Source organism: Chaetomium fimeti, assembly GCF_033439085.1.
Source record: "Chaetomium fimeti strain CBS 168.71 chromosome Unknown B0H64scaffold_3, whole genome shotgun sequence".
Classification (NCBI taxonomy): domain Eukaryota; kingdom Fungi; phylum Ascomycota; class Sordariomycetes; order Sordariales; family Chaetomiaceae; genus Chaetomium; species Chaetomium fimeti.
Genome location: NW_026944331.1, coordinates 1,627,518 through 1,649,030, shown reverse-complemented (window position 1 = coordinate 1,649,030; position 21,513 = coordinate 1,627,518). Strand labels below are relative to the sequence as shown.

General features: G+C 57.2%; 8 protein-coding genes across 8 annotated transcripts; 2 read left to right on the top strand and 6 right to left on the bottom strand.

Annotated features, from left to right (window-relative positions):
* Positions 1 to 2,510: 2,510 nt before the first annotated feature.
* B0H64DRAFT_117496 (armadillo-type protein) lies at positions 2,511 to 5,874 on the bottom strand. The gene is made up of 3 exons (XM_062797889.1): positions 5,582 to 5,874; positions 2,882 to 5,518; positions 2,511 to 2,817 (listed from the first exon to the last, which is right to left on the bottom strand). The coding sequence occupies exons 1-3, from the start codon at positions 5,681 to 5,683 to the stop codon at positions 2,716 to 2,718; spliced, it is 2,841 nt and encodes a 946-aa protein (XP_062660595.1). The 5' UTR covers positions 5,684 to 5,874; the 3' UTR covers positions 2,511 to 2,715.
* A 980-nt stretch (positions 5,875 to 6,854) lies between these two features.
* Positions 6,855 to 7,771, bottom strand: B0H64DRAFT_117494 (uncharacterized protein). Its single transcript, XM_062797888.1, has 2 exons — positions 7,413 to 7,771; positions 6,855 to 7,362 (listed from the first exon to the last, which is right to left on the bottom strand). The coding sequence occupies exons 1-2, from the start codon at positions 7,581 to 7,583 to the stop codon at positions 7,093 to 7,095; spliced, it is 441 nt and encodes a 146-aa protein (XP_062660594.1). The 5' UTR covers positions 7,584 to 7,771; the 3' UTR covers positions 6,855 to 7,092.
* Positions 7,772 to 7,775: 4 nt separating this feature from the next.
* On the top strand, positions 7,776 to 9,725 carry B0H64DRAFT_391279 (N2227-like protein-domain-containing protein). The gene is made up of 2 exons (XM_062803460.1): positions 7,776 to 8,307; positions 8,558 to 9,725. Exons 1-2 carry the CDS (start codon positions 8,204 to 8,206, stop codon positions 9,702 to 9,704), a joined length of 1,251 nt encoding a protein of 416 aa, XP_062660593.1. The 5' UTR covers positions 7,776 to 8,203; the 3' UTR covers positions 9,705 to 9,725.
* B0H64DRAFT_473234 (uncharacterized protein) lies at positions 9,726 to 10,925 on the bottom strand. The gene is made up of 2 exons (XM_062807981.1): positions 10,626 to 10,925; positions 9,726 to 10,540 (listed from the first exon to the last, which is right to left on the bottom strand). Exons 1-2 carry the CDS (start codon positions 10,730 to 10,732, stop codon positions 9,796 to 9,798), a joined length of 852 nt encoding a protein of 283 aa, XP_062660592.1. The 5' UTR covers positions 10,733 to 10,925; the 3' UTR covers positions 9,726 to 9,795.
* Positions 10,926 to 11,314: 389 nt separating this feature from the next.
* B0H64DRAFT_117471 (uncharacterized protein) lies at positions 11,315 to 13,968 on the bottom strand. The gene is made up of 2 exons (XM_062797887.1): positions 13,433 to 13,968; positions 11,315 to 13,369 (listed from the first exon to the last, which is right to left on the bottom strand). Exons 1-2 carry the CDS (start codon positions 13,700 to 13,702, stop codon positions 11,357 to 11,359), a joined length of 2,283 nt encoding a protein of 760 aa, XP_062660591.1. The 5' UTR covers positions 13,703 to 13,968; the 3' UTR covers positions 11,315 to 11,356.
* Positions 13,969 to 14,367: 399 nt separating this feature from the next.
* B0H64DRAFT_431079 (phosphatidylserine decarboxylase-domain-containing protein) lies at positions 14,368 to 16,480 on the top strand. The gene is made up of 2 exons (XM_062805949.1): positions 14,368 to 15,010; positions 15,077 to 16,480. Exons 1-2 carry the CDS (start codon positions 14,607 to 14,609, stop codon positions 16,317 to 16,319), a joined length of 1,647 nt encoding a protein of 548 aa, XP_062660590.1. The 5' UTR covers positions 14,368 to 14,606; the 3' UTR covers positions 16,320 to 16,480.
* Position 16,481: 1 nt separating this feature from the next.
* B0H64DRAFT_391273 (fatty acid repression mutant protein) lies at positions 16,482 to 17,499 on the bottom strand. Its single transcript, XM_062803459.1, has 2 exons — positions 16,926 to 17,499; positions 16,482 to 16,850 (listed from the first exon to the last, which is right to left on the bottom strand). The coding sequence occupies exons 1-2, from the start codon at positions 17,420 to 17,422 to the stop codon at positions 16,601 to 16,603; spliced, it is 747 nt and encodes a 248-aa protein (XP_062660589.1). The 5' UTR covers positions 17,423 to 17,499; the 3' UTR covers positions 16,482 to 16,600.
* Positions 17,500 to 18,686: 1,187 nt separating this feature from the next.
* Positions 18,687 to 20,579, bottom strand: B0H64DRAFT_320087 (uncharacterized protein; the record flags this gene model as incomplete). The annotated part of the gene is made up of 1 exon (XM_062800450.1): positions 18,687 to 20,579. One exon carries the CDS (start codon positions 20,577 to 20,579, stop codon positions 18,687 to 18,689), a length of 1,893 nt encoding a protein of 630 aa, XP_062660588.1.
* Positions 20,580 to 21,513: the final 934 nt, after the last annotated feature.

Below are 21,513 nucleotides of genomic sequence, written 5' to 3'. Positions count from 1 at the left end.
CGCCGCGCCGGACCGAATTCCTGGTGAAACAGGGCAAAGCCTGGCGACTGATTGGACGATGAAATGTCCGGATCAGGAACACAACGGTGAGCAGCCTGGAGTGCAGTGCAGTGCGGTGCAGTGCAAGAGGACTTTAAGGGAGGCCGCGCAGGGCACACGAGCTCCCTAGCACGACATCCCACCGCCATAGCCTCCCCCATGGTCTTGACCATATCCATCCATACGTACGTACGGAGAGAAAACGCGATAACGCGACGCATGAACGAGCCCCATCATCAATTTCCAACGCCGGAGTCCAAAGAACAGCTGAGTCCGCCCCCGGGCCCTGTCGTCGCTTCCCCCCAAGCATGCGTCCCCATCAGCAGCGCTTGCACAGCCACCGCGGCTGCCAAAGTCGGACACGGCGATGATGATGATGCCGCCCTCCCACCCAATCCCATCCGCCCGTTGCCTGTTTCGAATGAATTCCGGGGGTGTGCGCGTCCCATCGCGTCTCCTTCGGCCCCTTTTCAATACAGCCGCTGCCGCCCGCGACGCGCGCCACGGTCGGCCTCCAAGTGAGATGGGGGACGTGAGCAACGAGGCGCAGCTCTCCTGCTCAGGTCACCACCGAGCATGCCGCTTCCTGATTTGGACTTATTTCCGTTAACCTTCGGTATGAGCAAAGCGGGAGCGGGAACCCCGTAGGGGACATATCGAACCAGACGGACGAGCCAGAATACTCCGGAAATAGGGCAGTGGGAGACACGATGCTCTTCTGCTGAGGCAGGTGCTGATTGGAGGCGCGCATGGCGATCTCGTCAGGGAGAGGTTGGGCGTGGACCGAACAGAGAGTGGGCTTGGAGCGCGGAAACAGATTGACAAGTGTCGTTTTGCAGCCTTTGCTCCAAGAACTACATGCAGGTGGGCGAATACCAGCTGTTCAGGTAGTCCGAGCAGCGAGCCTCCCCTTTCTTTTCCTCTTTTATGTTTCCTTTTTTCTTGCCCCATGCTTATTCCACGGCTCTGTCGCTGATGCCGGCGTGGGAAGCGCAATGTCAGGAACAAGAAACATCTTTATGGCGTTATACACTTGCAATATCGTCAGAAGATAGACATCAATTATGACCTATTGATTAGCATATTTCCTCTCATAATACATGCTTGTTTGTTACAAGATGTTACATGCCAGCGCTTGTCAATTGCTCTTACTTTATGAAGTACATTAAGGGGGTTGTCGGCCGTGGCGCAATCTCAGTAGGTAGTTCAAAGGCAAGGCAAGATTAGGACAGGTTAACCGATGCTGAAAAATATGAACAGTGTCGTGTTGTTTCCTCTTCTGGAAGCACGGGAGATCTGGATAGCCCAAGAGCCCGAGTTGTTAACTCAGTCACTCGACAACTCGCTTAGTCGCAACACCTAAAGTAAACAATTATATTGTCAACGAAGCCCCTTATCTGTCCCCTCATGTGCTTTGGATATGCCTAACGTCAAACCTCTGGTTACTTGGGGGAACAGAGAGACGGAGATACAACTACAAGGCCGCATCCCTTGACTTGTAAAGTACATTAACGCACAAAACCCTTTTATCTGTTTGCTGGTTCCTTCATTTTGTTAGACTGGGGCTTGAAGTCACAATAATGTCACGACTCGGGGAAAACGACTTGACAAACACCACGGTATGACCGACTACCGGCTGCATGATGAGACTCAAAAGCAAACAAGCACCGGCACGTAAAGCCATGGATGGATGGACCGCTGATATCCACCAGCAAGAGTAAAACAGCAAACACGCCTTAACTACCTACCTAAAAGCTACACCGCGAAGCTACCTACTAGCTATCTAATGACCTATCTAAGTGTAAATGCAATACAGTTCACCGCCAGTTCTCTACATAAAGCATCTATGTAATTCATTACCCATTCCTCCTATGTGCTCCCGCCGTCCTGGTCGACCCGAGTCAACCAGCGAAAAACACATCCTCGCGCATTGCTTGCCAAATTTATCCATCACCGGCAGCGCATTCCATATCCCCCGCGCTGCCGATGAAGGGACCCATTGATTCCATGTTTGCTTCCCTTCCTTTGTCCCAGCAACCTCGCCGGTCCCTTTTCGGACAATCCCATTCCTGTACCCTTCCCGGGTACCCCGTCCCTTCCAAGTCATCGTCGACCTCGCCGTTGTCATAAGCTCAGTCCATATGGGTATGGGCATCTCTCTGTCGTCGGTCTCCCAAAACCCGGCCCGCAACAGCCAGCCACCCAAGCAAACCCTCACTACCACCCAGCAACCGTTGAGCAGTCTCCGCCAAACCGATGATTCCATTCCCAATTGTTTTTTTTTCCTGCCCCCGTCACTCGTCACACCCCTCGTGCCACGCTCGCCTGCAACACACCATACCACGCCCAATCACTCTCCCGCCTGCTATTACCATCCCTCCCCCACCTCCTTATCGCCGCACGCCCGTCCCAACCTTGTTGACAGGAAATTGTGCCGGCAGGGTACAAGCACCGAATCAAGAAAATATTGCATTCTGCACGCCCCTCTCGAATAACAACCCCTATTTGGTCCTCGGTTTAACCACCCCCATGCGCCGATGTGATCCGTCCACGGGGGTATATTCCTTTGTTTTCTCTCGTCCTGGCTACCAAAATATGAAGCATATCCATGTACGCGGTGGGGCGGTAATGGGTGTTAAGCAAGATGTCGGCCTCAGACTCTGAGCGAATCTCGAATTAAAGGGCATAGGTAGCCTTCAGGGCCTGTTGGTCCTGGGGCTGGAGCCGCCCGATAAAGTCGTTGAACTGGGGGATCAGCTGGTGGTAAATGTTGAGAACCTGCCATGACACCAGCGATTAGCATCTCATTACGAAACGGATAGATTGCACAGAAATAACTCACGTTCTGCAGGATCTCGTGCAGCTCCTGCTTGATCGGGTTCTGCAGCTTCAGATCCTGATACCTCGCAATCGCCGTGAAGAAGCGCAGCATGTCCTTCTCCATCGCCTGCGGGTTCTGCGCCACCACCATGCTGAATCCCTTGAACGCCGTTGCTTTCTCCTCGGACGGGTCGATCTCCTCTACGGACCTGAGGAATTCCTCGGAAAACTTGGCGAGGTGCGGAGCGAGGAGCTCGTGGTGGTCGAGCCCAAGCCTGCCGAGGGCGATGGCCGCGTTTTCGCTGACACCGAAAGGCACGCCGGGGTTGGAGATGATTTGGACACAGCGCTGGAGCAGCTCCGGCACGAACGGCGCCATATCCTTCTTGTACTGCATCGCGATCTCGCCGACGCTCCAGCAAGCGTTGTTTACGACGTTGAAGCTCCCGTCAATCTCCTCATCGAGAATATTCTCGAGATCCAGCCTCTTGAGCAGGATCGGCATGATGGAGGGCAGGAAGGGCTTCAGCTGGTCAAAGACAAACTTTGAGCAGTCACCGAGGAGAGCGTAAGCTGACTGTTGAACCTCGTCGGCAGGATCGTCCATGCAAAAGCTCAAGAGCTCAAAGAAGGCTGGCTGGCTGTTCTGGACCAGCTTGATGGCCTTGGCATTGTCAAGAGCTTGGATGATAGCGCTCAGGAGATCCAAACTGGTGATCAAAAAGTCCTTGTCGGGTTGGTCGAATTCGGGGTTGTTGTTGGCAGCATGGGTCTGCTCCAAGTTCTGATGGATGATGTTGACACACCGCCCGAAGATGGGCTCGGCAAAGGGAGTGAAGGCGTCGCCGAGGGCAATGGCCACGTACGACAGGCATTCCAGGAGCGGGAACATTTCTCTCGACTGATCCGGGACCTTTTGCCACCGTTCGATGAGAGCGGGCATGAGTTGGTTGCAGAGTTCGGGGCGTGCCAACACAGGGCCGATATGCTCGGCCAGCGTCTGGACGCAATCGTAAAGGACCCATCTGTTCTTATCCTTGTACTTGCTGAAGCACAGGACGTACTGCTGGATGATAGGGCCGCAGAAGGGCTCGAGATGCTTTCCCGCCTTCTCTTCAAGATTCGCCATAGCTGAAGCCCCGGCCTCCTGCACCTTCTTGTTCTTGTCGATCATCTTCCTCAGGATGCCATCCATCATGGGCACGAAGTAACTCTGTTTTTGGGCCGGGTCCTGCAGATTGGCCGCCCACGCCGAATACCGCCCGAGCGTCCAGCAGGTTATGGTCCGGACGACCGGTTCTTCGTCGTTCAGTAGACTGATGAGGTAGGGAACGAGTTCGGGCAGATGAGGGATCACGACATCCATGCAGCCTTCGGCGACAGCGCCGAGCGCAAGGACGGCAGCCTCCCGATGCGGCCAATCTTGGTGCCTCAGGTTAGTCTGTAGATACGGCAGGATGGAGGTGAACACGGGGCCGCCAAAGTCGGTGGCGAAAACATCGAGCGCTGCCGCTGAACACTTGCGGAGGGTCCACTTCTCGTCGGGATTCTCGTCACCCCCCTCCTCGTCCAGATCGTCAACCTCACCCTCCTCCAGGTCGCCGTCCATGCTGGCCAGCTTCTCGTACGCATTCCCGTTCTGGTTTTCCTCGGCCGACGCCTCCGCCCCCTCAGCGTGAGCAGCACCGCGCTTGAGGTTCTTCTTGGCGAACTGCGGCTTGATGTCCTCCTCTCTGTCCTCTTCGTCTTCGTCGTCCGATTCCCCTCCGAGCATGGCGATGTCCTCTGGGCTGTAGACCATGCACTGCAATAGCACGGGGATGATCTTTTGGATGTATGGGTCAAGACTCCGGTAGAGATCGTCGTGCTCGCCGACCGACAGCCAAAACTCTGCGGCTTCGCAGGCAAGGTCCTCATCGTCGCTCTTTTGTTGCGAAATGATGTACTCGACCAGCCCGGCAATATGGGGCAGAAGCTTGTCCGGACGGGTCTCGACGAGGCGGACAAATGCGCGGCAGACCTGGCGCCGAACATCGGTCACGGGGTCCTCTGAGAGGAAGAAGAGGTGCTGCAGGAGGTCGTCGACGGAGTTGAGCATGGCTTGAGACTTTCTGGGGGTGAAAACGTTGATAGCCGTGAGTGCGTGAGTGCGGACCTTGGGCAAGGGGCTCTTGGTCGCCTGGATGAACTTGGGGAGCAGGATGTTGAGCGGCCGCTGGCCGTTATGTTCCCGTTCTAGCAACTTGGTGTTGTCCTCGCAGATCTTGGCCATGGCCGCCATCGCACCCTCCTGCGCCTCGTTCGATACCTGGCCCGTCTCGTTGCTGAGCAGCTTCAACAGCTCCTGCAACAGCTCCGGCCAGCTATAGAGGCCACCGCGGCGGATCATTTCGGTCGCAATATTGCCAGCATAATTGCGAATCTGCGAGTTGGCGTCCTGCACGCCCATCGGGACGGCGAGCTTGATTAGCGCGATGCTGGGCTCGGGGATCTGCTTGTAGTTCGACTTGATGCTGTTCTTGAGCATGATGGCGGCGGCCGAGCGGACCAAGTGCCAGTCATTGGCGGCCAGCGCCAGGCCGGCGGGCGGATTGGCACTCGAGAAGATGTAGGCCAGGTAATTGTTGAAATCCGGGCTGGCTTTCGCTTGGGAGAGCATCTGCGCGGGGTCTGGTCAGTTTCCCCACCGACGCGCAGGCGCAAAGCTTCTAGAGGGACTTACGATTTCGGCTTGTTTTTGTGCGGCCTTGTCGAAGCCGCTTAGCGAATCTTTGAGACACCCTGCGAGAGTCCGCAGGGAGTCCGGGCTTGGTTGCCAATCCATGGCGAAGAACCGACGTCGAGTATCGTGGGGCGGGGGCAGGCAAGCAAATGTGTGGTGAGCGAGCCCCTGTGGGTTTGTGGTGTTTGGAAAAGCGGCAAGCGCTGGCGCTGGAGCTGCAGAGCTTGCAGGCGCGAATGAAGACCGAGGTGTAGCAGATAGGTCGTCAGATTGCCTTTGAGGGGATGAAGGGAAGGTTTCTTTTGGTAGTTGATTTATTATGGGTTGAAAAGGTCAAGGCGATGGTGGTGGTGATGGCATTCTTCTGGTCTGCGCAAAGTGGGGTGAAACCAGAAGCTGTTAGCCTCTGCACACGAACTGGGGGTTGGGCCATCAGGCAATCCGAGTTACACAAAAAATAGCAGCAGGTCAAGCACGAAACGAGGTACCTGCTGCTACCCGGCTACCCGGCCCTGCGGGATTCTGACCTGACGCACCTTGATTTTTTGTCCTTCGTTGTCGGACCTTGACAGAAGAGCGGGCAGCCGACTGTTTCAAAACCGGCGTTGGTTGCCCGCCCTAAATTTTGCGCCGCGGGGCCCTGGCGAGGCCATGTTGCAAAGGTCTGGCGGGGCAGGGTCGGAATTACAGTGGGACTGCAAGAGCGGACATGTCCATGGCCAACCAGAAGAAGGGATTCACCAATCTGGAACTCCACAGCAACTGCCGTTTTGGAAGGCGGGCGGAGCGAGCCTTTCGCGCGGGGTCTCGTCTCCCTCCCTCTTTCTCTGCAACCGAGGACTTCAGATCAGATACCTTATGTACCTACGAAGTAGAGGTGCCTTCATCAATTCGAGTCTCTCTCAATGGACCAAAATTATGCTGACATTCTTACGGTGCTATTCTCTCACTATTTCGAGCTGCCTAGGTAGTCTAAGGACCATGTCCCCGGTGACTTACATGTACTTCGTACCGCCCAAGGCTCCATTCTGCTGAGGAAACCATCCGTTTTATTCGGGCTGACGAGCAGTCTCACTCATCCAATCGATGAATTTCCTCGTCTTTCACACGGATACTGTGTCCGACACCTGTGCTGGCCCACGTCACGATTCATGTGCAACAATGGGAAAAGACCCCCTCGCGCATACGGGACGGCTCTTATCCTTGGTTGCGGCCGTTTCCACGACGTTCAAAGACAGGAAACGTGAAGTTGGATATCCTAGTGATGGCTGACTTCATCATGAAGGGCCCTGTCATCGCAGACCCAATTCTAGAATCGTAAAAGCTGTCTTCGGACATTAAATGGTGCAGCACTCTTCCGGCCATGTGCACTATTCGGTGAAACATGCTGTCGGACTGTTTTGAGGTTGCCTTCGACCGATCAAGGTTGTTGACTGATGGCTCGCTCCGTGTCTTACTCCATCGGATATACGGCCATGGATTATCAGAGTTGGACTCGTATCATGGACTGGTTATTCCAAACCGGTGCCGTTAGAGGGAGCTTGGGCTGCCTCGATGACAGGCTGCAACTGGGACAGAGTGACCTCGACAACCTTCTTAAACGCGTCCATCTCCTCTTCCACAGTGCCGCCCAATCCGGTGCTCGCAAAACTTATGGAGTTGCCTACATAGGTCGGCCGCTGGGTTTTCCTCGCTAGCAGTTTCGCCAGCCGCGTGGTGAACTCGAGTGTCGGTTCCACCGTGCAGAGTGGCGTTGCGAGCGGTTGACTGGGGTTGTATCTCTAAGCCAGGGTCAGCAGTTGATGCTGGTCCTCTGGGAAGCTGGGCATACATCAGGCAGAGCATAAACGAACGACCCTAATGGTGTTGGTGAACCTGCATCTTCCATCGACGCCGTGGTGAGAAAAAGCAGGATGGCCTTGGGCTTGACCGTTAGGTGGAGGTAGATTCGCGAGTCCAGCGACCGCGGGAGAGGAAATGATAGTTGAATGGGAGTGTCCATTGCCCCTGTTCGAAATTTAGCTTTGTGAAACGAGATGGCGATCGGAGAGTTGCAGATGTTTGGGGAACTGAACACTTCATTTGAAGCGGCGACAGAAGCTGAGAGAATGTCCCCGGGGTTAGGGTTTATCGCTTGCAGGCTTGTTCGTGATATGTTCTTCCTCTTTTTTTGTCTGATCCTTTTTCCTTCTCTGCCTTGACTCGAGCAATTCGTTTTATCTATCTTGCTGAGAGGACTAAATAGTCAAACCGGCCAAGCGTCATAACTCGAAACATGGTTTAAGTTCTTAGTTTCCCTCGCTTGGCTGTAGTCAAATGTCGCCTGCACAAATTTCGTGCACAACCTGAATCGCATTTCCGCCACCAGCAGGAACCCGGACTTTGTTTGGTATGGCCCAATATCGGCGAAGCGACGGGACGGAGCATCCATCGAAACGGTTCCGAATCTTCTGAACGGGCCGAGTTCGGGTTTTGGTCAGCACCGGGGATGGAGGAAGGTGCCACTGCAGCCGTCATTCTTCGCTCCGAGGCAAGCATCCGCCGGTTTCCGGCTCCGCTCTTTCCGTCAACTTCCTCCTTCGAACACGCCCGGTCCCATTTTCTTCCTTTAACACTACGCGAATGAAAACGGAAATGGAGGAAGACACGCCGTGGGACGGCATCGAAAACGGAATCGATGATCCGGAGGAGCTTCAGGTCATCTACCGCACGCTCGACTCTTATCAGTGAGTAACATCTCGGAAATTCTCACATGTCAGTTTCAAGGCCACACACAACATGGGCAATCTCGATGTTGACTCAACCCCAACCAAACCCAACATTGCATATAAGACAACCTTCCTTCATTCCCCCCTCTGCTTATCTTAGTCGCCATAACTCAACCATCTGTGTGAGTTTGCTCTGCGCCAAAACTCCAAACTCCAAATCCAGCTGTTGTCTACCGTGGAACTGCTTCAAATATTGACTTCGTGATAGGCAGTATGCTAAGACATCCCACTTCCAATGTACGCACCTGCGCAGACAAGCCTTCTACGCACTGCCGCAAGCCCACTGGCAGAGGCTCGCGGCCCCTCCATTCAACTATCTGGACACTTTGGACAAGATAGATGACGCCATCGAATCCAACGCCGAGCTCGCCCGCACCATTTTCAAGAGGGGACTGGAGATGTTCCACGTCGGTGTTCCCTCCGAGACGGGTGACCTGAAGCTGCCTTCGGAATGGAATGGCTCAGCCAAGCCGGGTGACATCGACAAGGCCCGCAGCACGATTCGCCAGTTTTACCGTGACTGGTCCGCCGAGGGCGCCGGCGAACGGGAAGCCTGCTTTGGACCCGTCCTGCGCGCCATCGCTGCCGAGCAAAGCGCGAGGGGAGCGGATCATCCCCCGCTCAAGATCCTCGTTCCCGGTGCAGGTCTCGGCCGGTTCGTTTTCGAGTTGTGCCGGAGCGGATACGAAGCCGAGGGCAACGAGATCTCGTACCACCAGCTGCTGGCTTCCTCGTACATACTCAACTGTTGCCAGCGCGCCGGTCAGCATACGATTTTCCCCTGGATCCACACATTTTCAAACCATAGATCCAGGGCCAACCACCTGCGCAGTTACCCCATCCCGGATCTGCACTGTGCCACGGAGCTCGCGGAGACAGAGCAGGCGAAACGCGTTGGTTCTATGAGCATGAGCGCCGCCGACTTCTTATGTCTCTACGCCGAAGAGGACAGAGCGGCGGCATATGATGTGGTTGCCACGGTCTTCTTCCTAGACACGGCGCCCAACCTCATACGGTACCTGGAAACCATATTCCACTGTCTCAAGCCAGGCGGCGTCTTGGTCAACATTGGCCCTCTGTTATGGCATTTCGAAGGCCGTGTGTGGGATCGGGACGAGCACGAGGACGGCGACGCCGAATCCAGCCACGACACGTCTGGGATAGCGGACCCGGGTAACTTTGAATTGACAGACGAGGAGGTGATGGCGCTGGTGGCCGACGTCGGGTTCGAGATCGTGTCGCGGGAGACGGGCATTGAGGCGCCGTACATCGTCGACAAGGAGTCGATGTTGCAAACGACGTACAAGGCAAGCGCATGGATGGCTCGGAAGCCGGCGACGGCATCGACAGTTTAAGTATAATGTGTAGTTACGGCCATTTCGGGGAAACCTGTGTTATAACGTAATAGACACCTCGCTATACTCTATTCTATCCCGACTCTCTCCCCTACAACTTAACATCCAGCTGCCCCTTCTGCCATAACGCACCGCCGTCAATCTCAATCGCCGCCCCATTGACATACGCGCCCGCCCTGCTGGTCAAGTACACCACCACCCCCGCGATATCCTCCGCCTGCCCCAGCCGCCTCAACGGGTTCTCCTTGCCCAGCGCCTCAGCACCACCCGACATCTCCAACAACCCATTGCTCATCTTACTCGGAAAAAACCCCGGGCAGATACTATTCACCGTAATCCCCCTCGGCCCCAACTCCACCGCCAAATTCCGCCCCAGATGCAGCACGGCCGCCTTGCTGGCACTATACCCATAAGTCCCCTGCTTACCCAGGGTCCCCACCCCCAACCCTGCCACGCTCGCGGTAATCACCACCCGGCTCGGATCGGCCGCGGTCGCGCGCCGCTGCAGCAGCGGCGCGAACTCGCGCACCGCGTTGAACACCCCGCGCACGTTCAGGTCCATGACCTTGGCGAAGGCCGCGTCGCCGTGCGTGTCGAACCCTTCGCCCCACGACGCGCCCGCGTTGGCCAGCAGGATGTCGACGTGTTCCGTCTGCGCAGAGACTTGCGAGACGAGGTGCTTGACCCCGTCGAGCGTCGCGCCGTCGGCCGGGACGGAGATGGCGCGGCTGCCTGGGCGGAGGTTGGGCAGGGCGTTGAGGGAGGCGCAGGCGGCGTCGCAGGCGGAGGCTTTGCGCGAGGTGATGAACACTTTGGAGGCGCCTGCTTGGAGGAGGCTGTTGTTGGTGGGGTTGGGGTTGGGTTAGTGATGTGTGTGTGTGGTATGTACGGGGTGGGGGCAAAAGGGAGGGAAGGGCTTACGCGGAGGCGGCGCTGAGGCCGAGGCCGCGGGAACCGCCGGTTACGACGGCGACTTTGCCTTCGAGGGAGAAGAGGGATGGGAAGTCGTGGAGCTGTGCTTCGGCCATGGTGACGTTTGTGTTGTGATATGACGTAAGTTTTGTTTTGTTTTGTTTGAGTGAGACAAAGTGAGCACGAGATCAAGACGGGGGGATCCTGAGGTCAATTGGAATGGTAGATGATCAGAATATATGTTATGGAACGTGGTTGCAAGCAATGCAATCCTCAAGGTTCCTTCTCCCTGCTCCCTTTATCAAGGCGCCCCTGCTGTTTGCGGGGAATCCTGGATACCTCGGCAGTCCACGGCCGAGCGAGAGCATTGGTGTTGCGGCCCCACTTCCGGCTGTCTCGCGCCGGGCCACCTCCGAGACAGCCTCGGAAGCGCTCAGGGGCTGGGGTCCGGGGTTGATTCATTGCCTCCAGACTATCAGAGCACATTGACACGTCGGTAAAATAATAGAAACGAGGGTCCAGGTCAATACCGGTGGACGATTCGTACATCAATTCAAGACAGGATATCTCTCTCGCCGCTTCATAAGTTATACAACGACAGACACAGAGCCATCGTGCTTCTACTCTCGCCGCCTGCCAAACCAGACGGCCATTGAGGCGAGCCTCAAAATAGATAAAAAAAAGCCCAGGTATTCAGAAACAGTTATCGGACCCCCAAACCACCCAATTCAATGACACCTCTACACCTCAACTAAAGGCGGTTGAGGTTGAACTTCGGGAGCCTCAGCTTGCTCCTGAGCAGGGGCCCCCTCCCCAGTCTCCTCTTGCCCTTCCTGATTCTCAGCGGTAGCTTGCTCGGCCTCTTGCTGCGCAGCAGCTTCGGCAACCGCCGTGGCAGCAGCAGCCCTCGCCTCCTCGGCGGCCCGCCGATCCGCCCGTTCCTGCTCCTCTAGCTGCTGGATATGCCTCTCGGCCACGCCCGGCGCAAAGCTGGCGAGGAACAGTATTCCCGCCCTCTCGATCCGCCTCATATGATCCCGTAGCCAGCTCCCGTTTTGGACCCTCCGCTCCGCCACCAACCTCGCGGCTGTTTGTGCGGGGTCTGGGTTTGCTCCGTTCTCATCATTCTGGTTGGCGCCTCCTTCCTGCTGGTTTTGCTGTTGCTGTTGTTGCTGCTGCTGCTGTTGCGGGCGGTCGGGGTCCGCAAATGGGATCATGCCTTCCAGCTGCTCCCTCACAGGGTGGAATGCGTTGTTGACCATTCCGTTGAATATGCCCGTGTTAATTGCGAGCACCACGATGAAAGCCAGGACAAGAGACAGCCAGCGCTCCCAAGATGGGTCAGTATACGAGAACCACCATGCGAACGCGACGAGGCGAATTATCAGCCAGATGTGCGGCCATATTGCTGCCACCAGAGGTGCTACTCCCGGGTTAGCGTGCGCATTGAGTTGGGGCGCTGGCTGCGGTTGTGCTGCGGCTGCTGGCGCTGCTTGGCCGGCTACTGGCCGACGGCGGATCGCGGGTTGGTGCTGGTTCTGCGCTTGGGGAAGCGGTTGCTGTTGGGGCATGGCCGGTGGCTGGTAGGGCTGTTGAGCTAGGGGTGAAGGCGGCTGATAGGGCTGTGCATGCGGGGCCTGGATATGTGCTTGTGGCTGGCTCAGGCTCGAACCCGCCGGGTGTCCTGGTCCCTGCTGGGTTTGGCTCTCCGTGCGATGCGTCTCGGTTAATGACGGTACCGGGGCAAATGGTCGGTAAGGGTTCGGTATGAAAGGGAGGGACCGAGCGGCAGGAGTGGTATACAGCTCCGAACCGTTGTTGATTAGCAAGCCCCGAGGCCCCGTCGGCGAAGAGAGGATGTACACTTCGGGGTGGCCTTGAGCCGCCTGAAACTGTGCCGAGGCCGGCAGGACACTGGGCCCGATGCCGCTTCCGTGGCTAACAGACCTAGTGGAGGTGTCCGGCGTAGCTGCCCGGCTAACATTCCTCGATAGGCCCGGGAAGATAGGGGTCGTGACGCCTGGCTGGATTGGTTGGATAGGGCTGTTGAAGTTGAAGTGAGCAAGCTCAGCCGGCATGTTGGCTGGGTGCACGCCCGATGTGTTCCGCTGCATGGCATTCGCCATGGCCTGAGCAGCCCGATTCGCGTCAGCTCCGTGAATTATGTTGCGGACATCGGCAGCCGAGAGCGGCCGCTGACCAACAGGATCAGAGGTCGGCCCGGGCCGTGATGGAGGACGGGAGGTAGCGCCAGTTGGGTTGATAACATCGTTCAGGACCATCCTGAAACTATACCGCTGCCCATCTGGCCCGGTACCTTCCCGTGTGACGGTCCGGAATGTCTGCCCAACCGGACTGTTTCTCCCTCCCGTAGGATCAATCCCGCCAACTTGAGGTTGGCTATTACCATCCTGCAGGACCTGCGGGCCCGTGGCAGCACGGGTGTTTTGTTGTTGAGCCAAGAACTGGCGATAATTAGCCTCTCGCTGTTGGAGTTGAGTCATCCGTTGGAGCAGCTCCTGTTGCTGGGCGTGTTGTATGGCGTGCAGCTGAGCATGCTGCTGACCGTGTTGTGAAGCGTGAGCCGTGGTATGGGGCACACCGATAGGTGCCGACCCCGGCCGCGGGATGGCGGCGACATTGGGCGGATTCCGGAGGGCATGTGGAAGAAGGCGCGGTTGAGCATCGGGCGGAGGGATATCTCCAGTGTCTCGCAGCACGAGATGTATTGTTTGCTGATCGTTTGTTCGTAACTGTCACAGACTCCGTCAGCGCCCTCTCAAACTCGCAATCTTTTAGTAAAAGAAAGAGCGTACTGTTTCCTCGCCAAAGATATCTTGCAACGTATCTGTGTCGCGTGCCAGGAGTCGGCCTCGGTGAATTAGACGTTGGTGGTCATCCGCCGGTCTCGATGGCAATGCCTCTCGGATGTTTTCTCTAAGTTGCTGCACTGTCGTAGTAGCCGGCATGTCGGGGAACCGTAGGATTCCAACTCCGACAGAGGGCGACACGATTTGAAGGTTGACGGTCATCGGCGCATCGTCTTGCGGCCCCGGTGGGGTAGATCCCGGCCGTTCGTCCGCCATCGCGCTTGATCTCGTGGTTAGGTGCGATGATCGCGAGCTCTGTCGCACGATTGGTTTAAGGAGGTACGCAATGGAAAATTCGGCTCAGTCGGGAGGGCGGGCGTGATGCGTGGTGCTGACGGCGGTCGGCTCAGGTGTTTTGAATTGGCGTTTACAAGTATCAGGAAGCCATGGATGCTCGGTGTAGGTCGGTCGTTAAGCTGTCTTGAAGACCTTCAAAGCGATCGCAAGTAAGGACCAGGGGGTTGTCTTGGAAACGCAAAAGGTGTAAAATTGGGGTTGCCTTAGGGTTTAGAATCGAGCAACACTACCATAAGAAGAAGGTGTCGTGTTCGTTGCTCCCCTCTCTTCCGAATTGCTGACGGCGTTGTGTTGTGTAATTCCTCAGCTTCCAACCTGGAACCTCCACGCTGTCATCCGGAGGATTGCGGCGGACGAGACATGCAGGTACAGCAGGGTACAGCTACTTGCCCCACTGCCCCTCTCACATGCCAGACATAAAATTGGCTATAACATGCCCCAGCGATTATCCACTATGCCGCATTTAGTGTGCAAATATGCGAAATTGACCGCTCTTCAAGCACTCGTCGGGTAGCCACAACCTCGACTACAAAACGTGATCCGTCCCAAGTTCTCGGGTTTGTGGGAAAAAGCCGATCCATCACTGGTTGCCGGTTCTTCGTCCGAATGCACACCTGCGTCATGAGAGCAACCGTTTGAGCTAGGTTACCTGTGCCGCGAAACCCCCGCCCCTCGAATCCCGAAGTGTAAAAGCGGCGTCATTTGGCGCCGGCTGGAGGCTTCCCCGGGCAAACAATGCAGGTTCGTTAGAAACGGCACGCCGCCGCCCCTTTCCTCCCTCGACTTGCCGTAGTAGGCCAAAATTTGTTAAGACGAAGACAAAATGGCGTCGCTCCAGATTGGTCCCATTTCCTCTACGGTCGGGGTAACTCGCTCGACAATTGCCCGGCGCTCGGCCTGCCGCAGCTGCCACCAGATTTCCAACTTCTCCTCCAGCTTCACCGGCTTCCACTCCAGGACTGCTGCGTCTCGAGGACGACCGCAGCCGAGCCAGCGATCCCCCGGACGTCGACCCTTTTCGCAACAGTCACATAGGCCAAGGGCCGACTCCAAAGTGCACGACTCCAAGATCCGCTGGTATCCCATCCCCGTCGGTCTCGGCGTTGGGTTCCTGGGGCTGGTGCAGTTCTACAAGGTCTACACCAGAGAGCAGGAAAAACAGGCCGAGGATGGCGAGCCAGGGCAGCGGCCGAAAAGGAGACCGCGGGTTCGCCCGGATGGCCCTTGGTAGGATGCATCCCGTCCCGGTGTGGATGTTGGTGATTTTTTGAATTGGGGTTAACAAAAGTTCAGGCAGGTGCAAATCATGTCGACTTTGCCCCTAAAGGCCATTTCGCGGCTATGGGGCAAGTTCAACGAGTTAACTCTCCCGACCTTCCTTCGAATCCCCGGCTTCAAGCTGTATTCGTTCTTTTTCGGCGTCAACCTAGACGAGATCGAGGAGACCGATCTCCGCGTGTTCCCGAACCTCGCTGCCTTCTTCTACCGCACGTTGAAGCCCGGCGCACGACCCCTCGATCCCAATCCGAACGCACTCCTCTCCCCGTCTGACGGGCGCATCCTACAGTTTGGGCAAATCGAGGGCGGCGATATCGAGCAGGTCAAGGGTATGACCTACACCATCGATGCCCTCCTCGGCCAAAACAGCCCGACCCCAAGCATCTCCTCTAGCCAGGCATCTCTCGACAAATTCCCGAAGCGAAACGAACACGAGCTGGAAGGAGACGAAGAACTTGTCCAGAGGGAGGAGGAATTCGCCCGGGTCAATGGCATCTCCTACACCCTGCCGGATCTCCTGTCTGGAAACAAGAAGAAGCGCAAGAGCAGCCTCGACCACCCCAAAGACGAATCTGTCGCGGCCTCAGCCACCTCCGTTTCCGAGGTCGGCGCGGAGCTCGCGCTGGGCGAGAAGTCCTGGCTTGACTACCTCTCCCCCGATAGCCGGCACGTGCTCTACTACGCCGTCATCTACCTCGCGCCCGGTGACTACCACCGCTTCCACTCCCCGACCAATTGGGTTGTCGAGCGTCGCCGTCACTTCGCCGGCGAGTTGTACAGCGTGTCGCCCTACCTACAACGTACTATGCCCGGTCTGTTCACGCTCAACGAGCGCGTCGTGCTGCTCGGCCGCTGGCGCTGGGGATTCTTCAGCTACGTCCCCGTGGGCGCGACCAACGTCGGGTCTATCAAGATCAACTTTGACAGGGAGCTCCGCACTAACAGCCTGACTACCGATACGGAGGCGGACAGGGCCGCCGAGGAGGCTGCCAACCGTGGCGAGCCGTACCTAGGCTATGCCGAAGCGACCTACGAGGCCGCCAGCTCCGTGCTGAGGGGCCATGCGCTGAGGCGGGGTGAAGAGATGGGTGGCTTCCAACTGGGCAGCACCGTTGTCATGGTGTTTGAGGCGCCGGCCGGGGAGCACGACGAGAACGGGAGGCACACGGGCGGATGGCAGTGGGCTGTGGAGAAGGGGCAGACGGTCAAAGTTGGACAGGCGCTGGGGCAAATTGATGCTCCATCCCATCCTAACTAATTTTAGAAGAAAAGAAAACCATGTACCAGAAAATGTATTTGGGTAATGCATGGAAGGTAGCATAACATGTAAGCAACCAATTCGTTGTCACTAGAATAATGCTGAGTCCAAGCACAGAAATTATAGAACAGATCCGTATATCAATCAAAGTCTTGACGAGTATCTCTGCTGTTTATGTCTCTATGAACGTCTTAAAAAGACGGGCGAAATAACCTCTAGATCATGCTTGCTTCTAACGCCCCGCCGTGGTATCATCTATCCCCCTAGGAAATCCTTGCCCCTTAAGCGCCATAGACCTTGAGCTTATCTTCCAGCGGAGTGAAGGTTTTCTCGCCGGCGGGCGAGGTCTTACCACCGAAGACAAGCTGCGCGCTCAACTTCCACGTAGCAGGGACATTCCACTCCTCGGCGACCTTGGCGTCGACGAGCGGGTTGTAGTGCTGTAGGTTGGCACCGAGCCCCTCGGCCTCGAGCGCCGTCCACACAGCAAACTGCAGCATACCACTGGAGTGGCCAGCCCAGATGGGGAACCTACATCCATCGCGTTAGCCCGCCATTCACTCATCCACCCATCATTCAGTCCGGAACCGCGAGAAAAAAACATACCGATCCGCATAAGTCGCAAACTTGGCCTGCATCCCCTGCACGACCTCCTGGTCCTCAAAGAAGAGCGCCGTCCCCGCCGCGCCCCGGAACATGGCCATCTTGCCCGCCGTCGCCTCCCACGCCGCGCCCTCGGGCACGATCGCCTGGAGGATGTCCCGCGTCGCGTCCCAGAACTTGTCATGCTCGGCGCCCAGCAGCACCACCACCCGGTTCGACTGCGAGTTGAAGCTGCTCGGCACCTGCTGCAGCGCCTCGCCGATGATGCTCTGCACGCGGGTGGTGGGGATCGGGAGGGTTTTGTTTAAGGGGTAGAAGCTGCGGCGGGCGGCGATTTGGGACAGGAAGCTGTCGGCGTTGGCGGTGGTGCTGCCCATTTTGGCGGTGGTGGTGGTGGTGAAGGGGCGGGGGGTGGTGGGTTTGGTGAGGGGGGTGGTTGTTGTTGTGAGAGGGCGGGGCTTGGAGAGGGCTCGGGAGATGGATGAGAGGAGTCTTTGCATCGGGTTGAGGGGTAAAACGCTCTGGTGGAGTTTGGTGTGGGAGACGGTTGAGTGCTTGATGGGAAGACTTGTGATGGTGGGGATGGGAGACTATGGACGGGACGAGGGACGGGTATATATATATTTGCGACGCCAAACTCTGAACTTGGCCATCCTTGAATTATCCACGCGAGCCAGACAAGTCAAACAGGCTCTTCCCCGGCAGTTTTCCTTTCCAACACACCGCCAACCTGGTTCCTCGAAATTCCGCGCGCGATTTCACCAGATCCGTCTCCGGTTCTCCACTGCTTGGTAACAGAACGTTTGACTGACGAAGACGCTATTCGACTAAAACTGGGTCCCGCCGACCCGCGCGCGAGACGGAAAAGGAAGTCTGGGACCTGCATCTGGGTTATGTCAGCTTTTACGGAAGTCCGAGAGTGGCACTCGCTCTCCAATCGCTGGGCGGCGGCGGGCCAGATTCGGGGGGGACGGCTTCCAAAGTTGGGGTCGTACGCATTTCAAATGCTGAACAAGCGCCGCAAAGAAGTGACAAACCCCTGTTAAATGTGGAGAACCAGCAAGGTCATCACTTTATTTCTCAGCCTCCCACGCGCCGCTCTCGCTCTCGGCACTCGTGCCGCGGGACGACGAGATGGTAATCCGGAGCGCGAGTCTTTCAAATCAACAAGACTGGATCTAAGAGTTGTCATGTCTGAGTAAATATTTGTGACAACGTGCGGTGCAATGAGTTCAATGCGAGTACGAAAGTAAGTATGTACAATACATATATTTTACCCTTATCGTCCGATGTAGGAGGTTGCGAGTAAGGGAAATAAAAACTTGGAAGTTCAGATGAGGGCTTGAGACAATTCAGACTTGACCAAGTTCTCGCAGATGATGAATATATTGATAGCCCAGATATGTACCAAGTGGTAGTTCAATTGATACCTCAAATTTATATACAGATCAAAGCAGCCCCCCACACACAACCCTTAAACTAGTTAAACAATCTACAATCCCATGTGCATCATATGAAGCCATCTAACGGCCAGCTAAATCTAGAATGCGTCCTAATTTGCCTTCTCTAGTGCCGGCCCGAGCCAATGGTATAAAAACCAGAACCATCTCCGCTGTGAATGCATGCATGCGCCCAGAACGCCCTCTCCTTTTTCTCCTGTCCCACACCACGATCACGGATGACCATGGCATAAGCATTAGACTTACTTCCCCGAGACCCTATTCACTTCAAGTAGCAACAGAAAAAGAAGAGAAACCACCCCCATTACCACGTCTCCGCAATGTACTGCCCAGCCCCCTTCTTCAGGTCCCAGAACGTCTGGGCCTCCTCGCGCTCGAGGTTCCCCTTGTCCATGGCGACCTCGACGAGGGCCTTCTCGACGCCCTCGCCCATGCCGCGGCTGCTGCCGCAGACAAAGACGCGGCCGTCGACCGAGTTGATGATGTACCAGACCAGGTCGGCCTGGGCCTGGACCTCCTCCTGGACGTAGCGGCCCTCGCCGCGGCGGCTCTGCACGACGCGTTTCACCTCGTCCTCGTGCACGCCCCACTCGCCGCTGTAGAGCTCGTCGACGAGCGAGTCGCGCACCCCCTGCAGCACCCACACCTTGTTGGCGCAGTTGGCCGTCTTGAGCCGCCGCTGCACGAAGCCGCGGAACGGCGCGATGCCCACCCCGGCCCCGATCAGCAGCATCGGCCCGTCCGTCACGAACTGCTTGGCCAGCGGGTTCGCCATCAGGCCCTTGAACATGGGGATGTAGAACTCCGGCTCCTTGTCGCCGCCGCCGCCGCCGCCGCCGCCCGCGCCCTCCTGCTGCTTCTTTTGCGCGTCCAGGAACTTGAGCGCCTGCCGCTGGAAGAAGCCCGAGCCGACGCCCGGCCGGGTGCCCGACCGCCAGTCGGCCGTCTCGTGGACCGTCACGGCGATCTCGATCAGGCGGTGCTGCTTGCCGTCGCGCGTCAGGAACGACTCGTGCGGGTCGTTGGACAGCGAGTAGAAGCGCGGCATCAGCGGCTGCAGCACCGACAGCAGGTGGTCCAGGGGCGGTTTAGCGCTCGGGAAGGCGTGCAGCAGCTGGGCGAGCGAGACGTGCGGCCCCGTGCGGAAGTCGCAGAACACGCCCTGGCCCTCGGCCGAGCAGAGGAAGAGGAGGATCTTGCGGTCGTTTGCGTCCGTCGCGTGCTCGGCGAGAAGGCGCAGGATCTGCTTGGTCGGCGGGTACGATTGGATGTCGGAGCACCAGGTCAGCAGGTCGCGGCGGGTCGTGGCGATCTCCCGCGCCTTGTCAGCACCCCAGACGGTCGGCCATCTTCCCGAGGTCGTGCGAAGTAAAACCGGCTTGTCGCGGAGGAAGCGGGGCACCAAAAGAAGATCGAGGACCTCCTCCACCATGGACGTCTCATTGGGTGCTGAGACGCCAATTGCGCCGCCGACCTTGAAGTCGTGCTCCTCGCCCTCGGGATAGTTTGTAACATCGAGATCAAAGTGGAATGTCCGCTTCTCGGCGCCCGGGCGGGTCAGCTCGCGTGTGTTGTGGAGGCGCGCGGGGAAGACGTGGTGCGGGGGGTGCGGTTGCACAAACGAGGGCGGCTGTATCCCGGTGTCGAGGTCCTCCAGCGTCAGATTGTGTAACGTCTTCTCTACATCACCCACCGCCGACGCTGGGCTGTCCCCACCCAGAGAAACACCCGAGTCGGTGGGAGAGGGTACATTCGAGGGCCGCCGGAGCGGTTGTAGGAAAGTCGTCTGGTCGGGCAGATCGCATACGCCGTTCAGCGTCGCAGGAACCTGGTCGATCTTAAGACACAGCGATCGGTATGCGTCGTTGTCGGGGAACTCGATCTGCTCGACCTCGACGTCGTCCTTCTTGGGACGCCCAAGTCCGAGGCAGCAACCGCCTCCGCAGCATCGGCGGATCAATTGCGTTGTGGTCTCGCCCGTGATGCGCTGCACATCAGCCGGGCTCTGTGCAATCAGGCGCGTCGATGCGCGTCGGCGGCGGGGTTCGGGCTGGCGGGGCTCTTCCAATTCGTGCTCGTCAGAGGACTCGGAATATGAGTATGTAAGCGAGGGTGCAGCTGACGGGCCGGGGCGAGGCTCCTCGGGTATGCTCGAGACCGCATGCTCGGCTAGGAAACGGTCGATGTGTGTAGCCATTGTTTTGTGCTGCGATCGGACTGCTTGAGAAGGGCGGAGGAGTGCAGATGGGGCGAGAGTAGCAAGAAGGGTGTTGAAGATGGGGGATTTGGGCAGCAGGAGTCAAAGGCCTTGCCTCATGACCGAAATTTGCACTAAATCGAAGATGGGGTTCACTCGGGTATGGGTTTTGATGTGGGCCAATCTGGGCCGTGAAGCGCTCTGTCCGGCTATTCGGTTGTTGGATTGGGTTGCACCTGGTGGTTTGCAGAGCAAGTCTTGTCGAAACTCGAATCACAAAATTTCAAAACAACTGCTGAGCGGAGGCTGGAGATCTTTAACCCAGCTCCTGCCATCAGGTTGTGCAGGCGAATTCGACCCGTTGAGCGACGCTGCAGCTTGGGGCCATGCCCAGGGCACTGACACAGTGCGAGGGCTTTGGTCTCACTTGGCCCTGTTTGGATAAGACGGATGTTGAACAAGGGCGGACGCCATCCATGCGTCTCCGATCAGGCCCTGCTTTCCCGCGGACTGCGGGAAATCTCTCTCATTCCGTAAATTTCTCGATGTCTGACGCCCAGGAAGGCTTGAGGCATTTGTGTATGCGAGATAATGCGAAGATGAATTAGAGATCAATCACGCACTCTTTCCAGGCTTGTTGTCCAGCTCAGGACATGGAATATGCTCCATTTTGGACCGAGGTCCTCGAGAATTGTTAAAGGCGTCAAGAAGGGTCCTTCAGATATCCTTTTTAGTCCAATATCGAGCCACAACCGGCCCATCACGAGCACTGTGAATTTCCTGTGTCGGTCACCAAGCTCTCCCTGGGAGCCTGAGTATCAGGCCACTCGGCCGGAAACCCACCACTCCTGTGCAAAGCCAAGTCTCGACCCACCAACCCCAGCCAGCCTCATCCCCAACAGTTTGAGCCCGAACAAGAAGAAAGAGGGGATTA

Excerpts from the sequence above, each read along its gene's own strand:
- B0H64DRAFT_117471 (XM_062797887.1), bottom strand. The coding sequence starts at position 13,702 with ATGGCGGACGAACGGCCGGGATCTACCCCACCGGGGCCGCAAGACGAT. Across the intron at positions 13,370-13,432 it reads ATATCTTTGGCGAGGAAACA|TTACGAACAAACGATCAGCA; the intron begins GTACGCTCTTTC and ends AGTCTGTGACAG.
- B0H64DRAFT_431079 (XM_062805949.1), top strand. The coding sequence starts at position 14,607 with ATGGCGTCGCTCCAGATTGGTCCCATTTCCTCTACGGTCGGGGTAACT. Across the intron at positions 15,011-15,076 it reads GTTCGCCCGGATGGCCCTTG|GCAGGTGCAAATCATGTCGA; the intron begins GTAGGATGCATC and ends ACAAAAGTTCAG.
- B0H64DRAFT_391279 (XM_062803460.1), top strand. The coding sequence starts at position 8,204 with ATGAAAACGGAAATGGAGGAAGACACGCCGTGGGACGGCATCGAAAAC. Across the intron at positions 8,308-8,557 it reads CGCACGCTCGACTCTTATCA|GCAGTATGCTAAGACATCCC; the intron begins GTGAGTAACATC and ends ACTTCGTGATAG.
- B0H64DRAFT_391273 (XM_062803459.1), bottom strand. The coding sequence starts at position 17,422 with ATGCAAAGACTCCTCTCATCCATCTCCCGAGCCCTCTCCAAGCCCCGC. Across the intron at positions 16,851-16,925 it reads TTTGCGACTTATGCGGATCG|GTTCCCCATCTGGGCTGGCC; the intron begins GTATGTTTTTTT and ends CGATGGATGTAG.
- B0H64DRAFT_117494 (XM_062797888.1), bottom strand. The coding sequence starts at position 7,583 with ATGGACACTCCCATTCAACTATCATTTCCTCTCCCGCGGTCGCTGGAC. Across the intron at positions 7,363-7,412 it reads TCGTTTATGCTCTGCCTGAT|AGATACAACCCCAGTCAACC; the intron begins GTATGCCCAGCT and ends ACCCTGGCTTAG.
- B0H64DRAFT_473234 (XM_062807981.1), bottom strand. The coding sequence starts at position 10,732 with ATGGCCGAAGCACAGCTCCACGACTTCCCATCCCTCTTCTCCCTCGAA. Across the intron at positions 10,541-10,625 it reads GGCCTCAGCGCCGCCTCCGC|CCTCCTCCAAGCAGGCGCCT; the intron begins GTAAGCCCTTCC and ends CACCAACAACAG.
- B0H64DRAFT_117496 (XM_062797889.1), bottom strand. The coding sequence starts at position 5,683 with ATGGATTGGCAACCAAGCCCGGACTCCCTGCGGACTCTCGCAGGGTGT. Across the intron at positions 5,519-5,581 it reads CACAAAAACAAGCCGAAATC|ATGCTCTCCCAAGCGAAAGC; the intron begins GTAAGTCCCTCT and ends GACCCCGCGCAG. Across the intron at positions 2,818-2,881 it reads TGCACGAGATCCTGCAGAAC|GTTCTCAACATTTACCACCA; the intron begins GTGAGTTATTTC and ends GTGTCATGGCAG.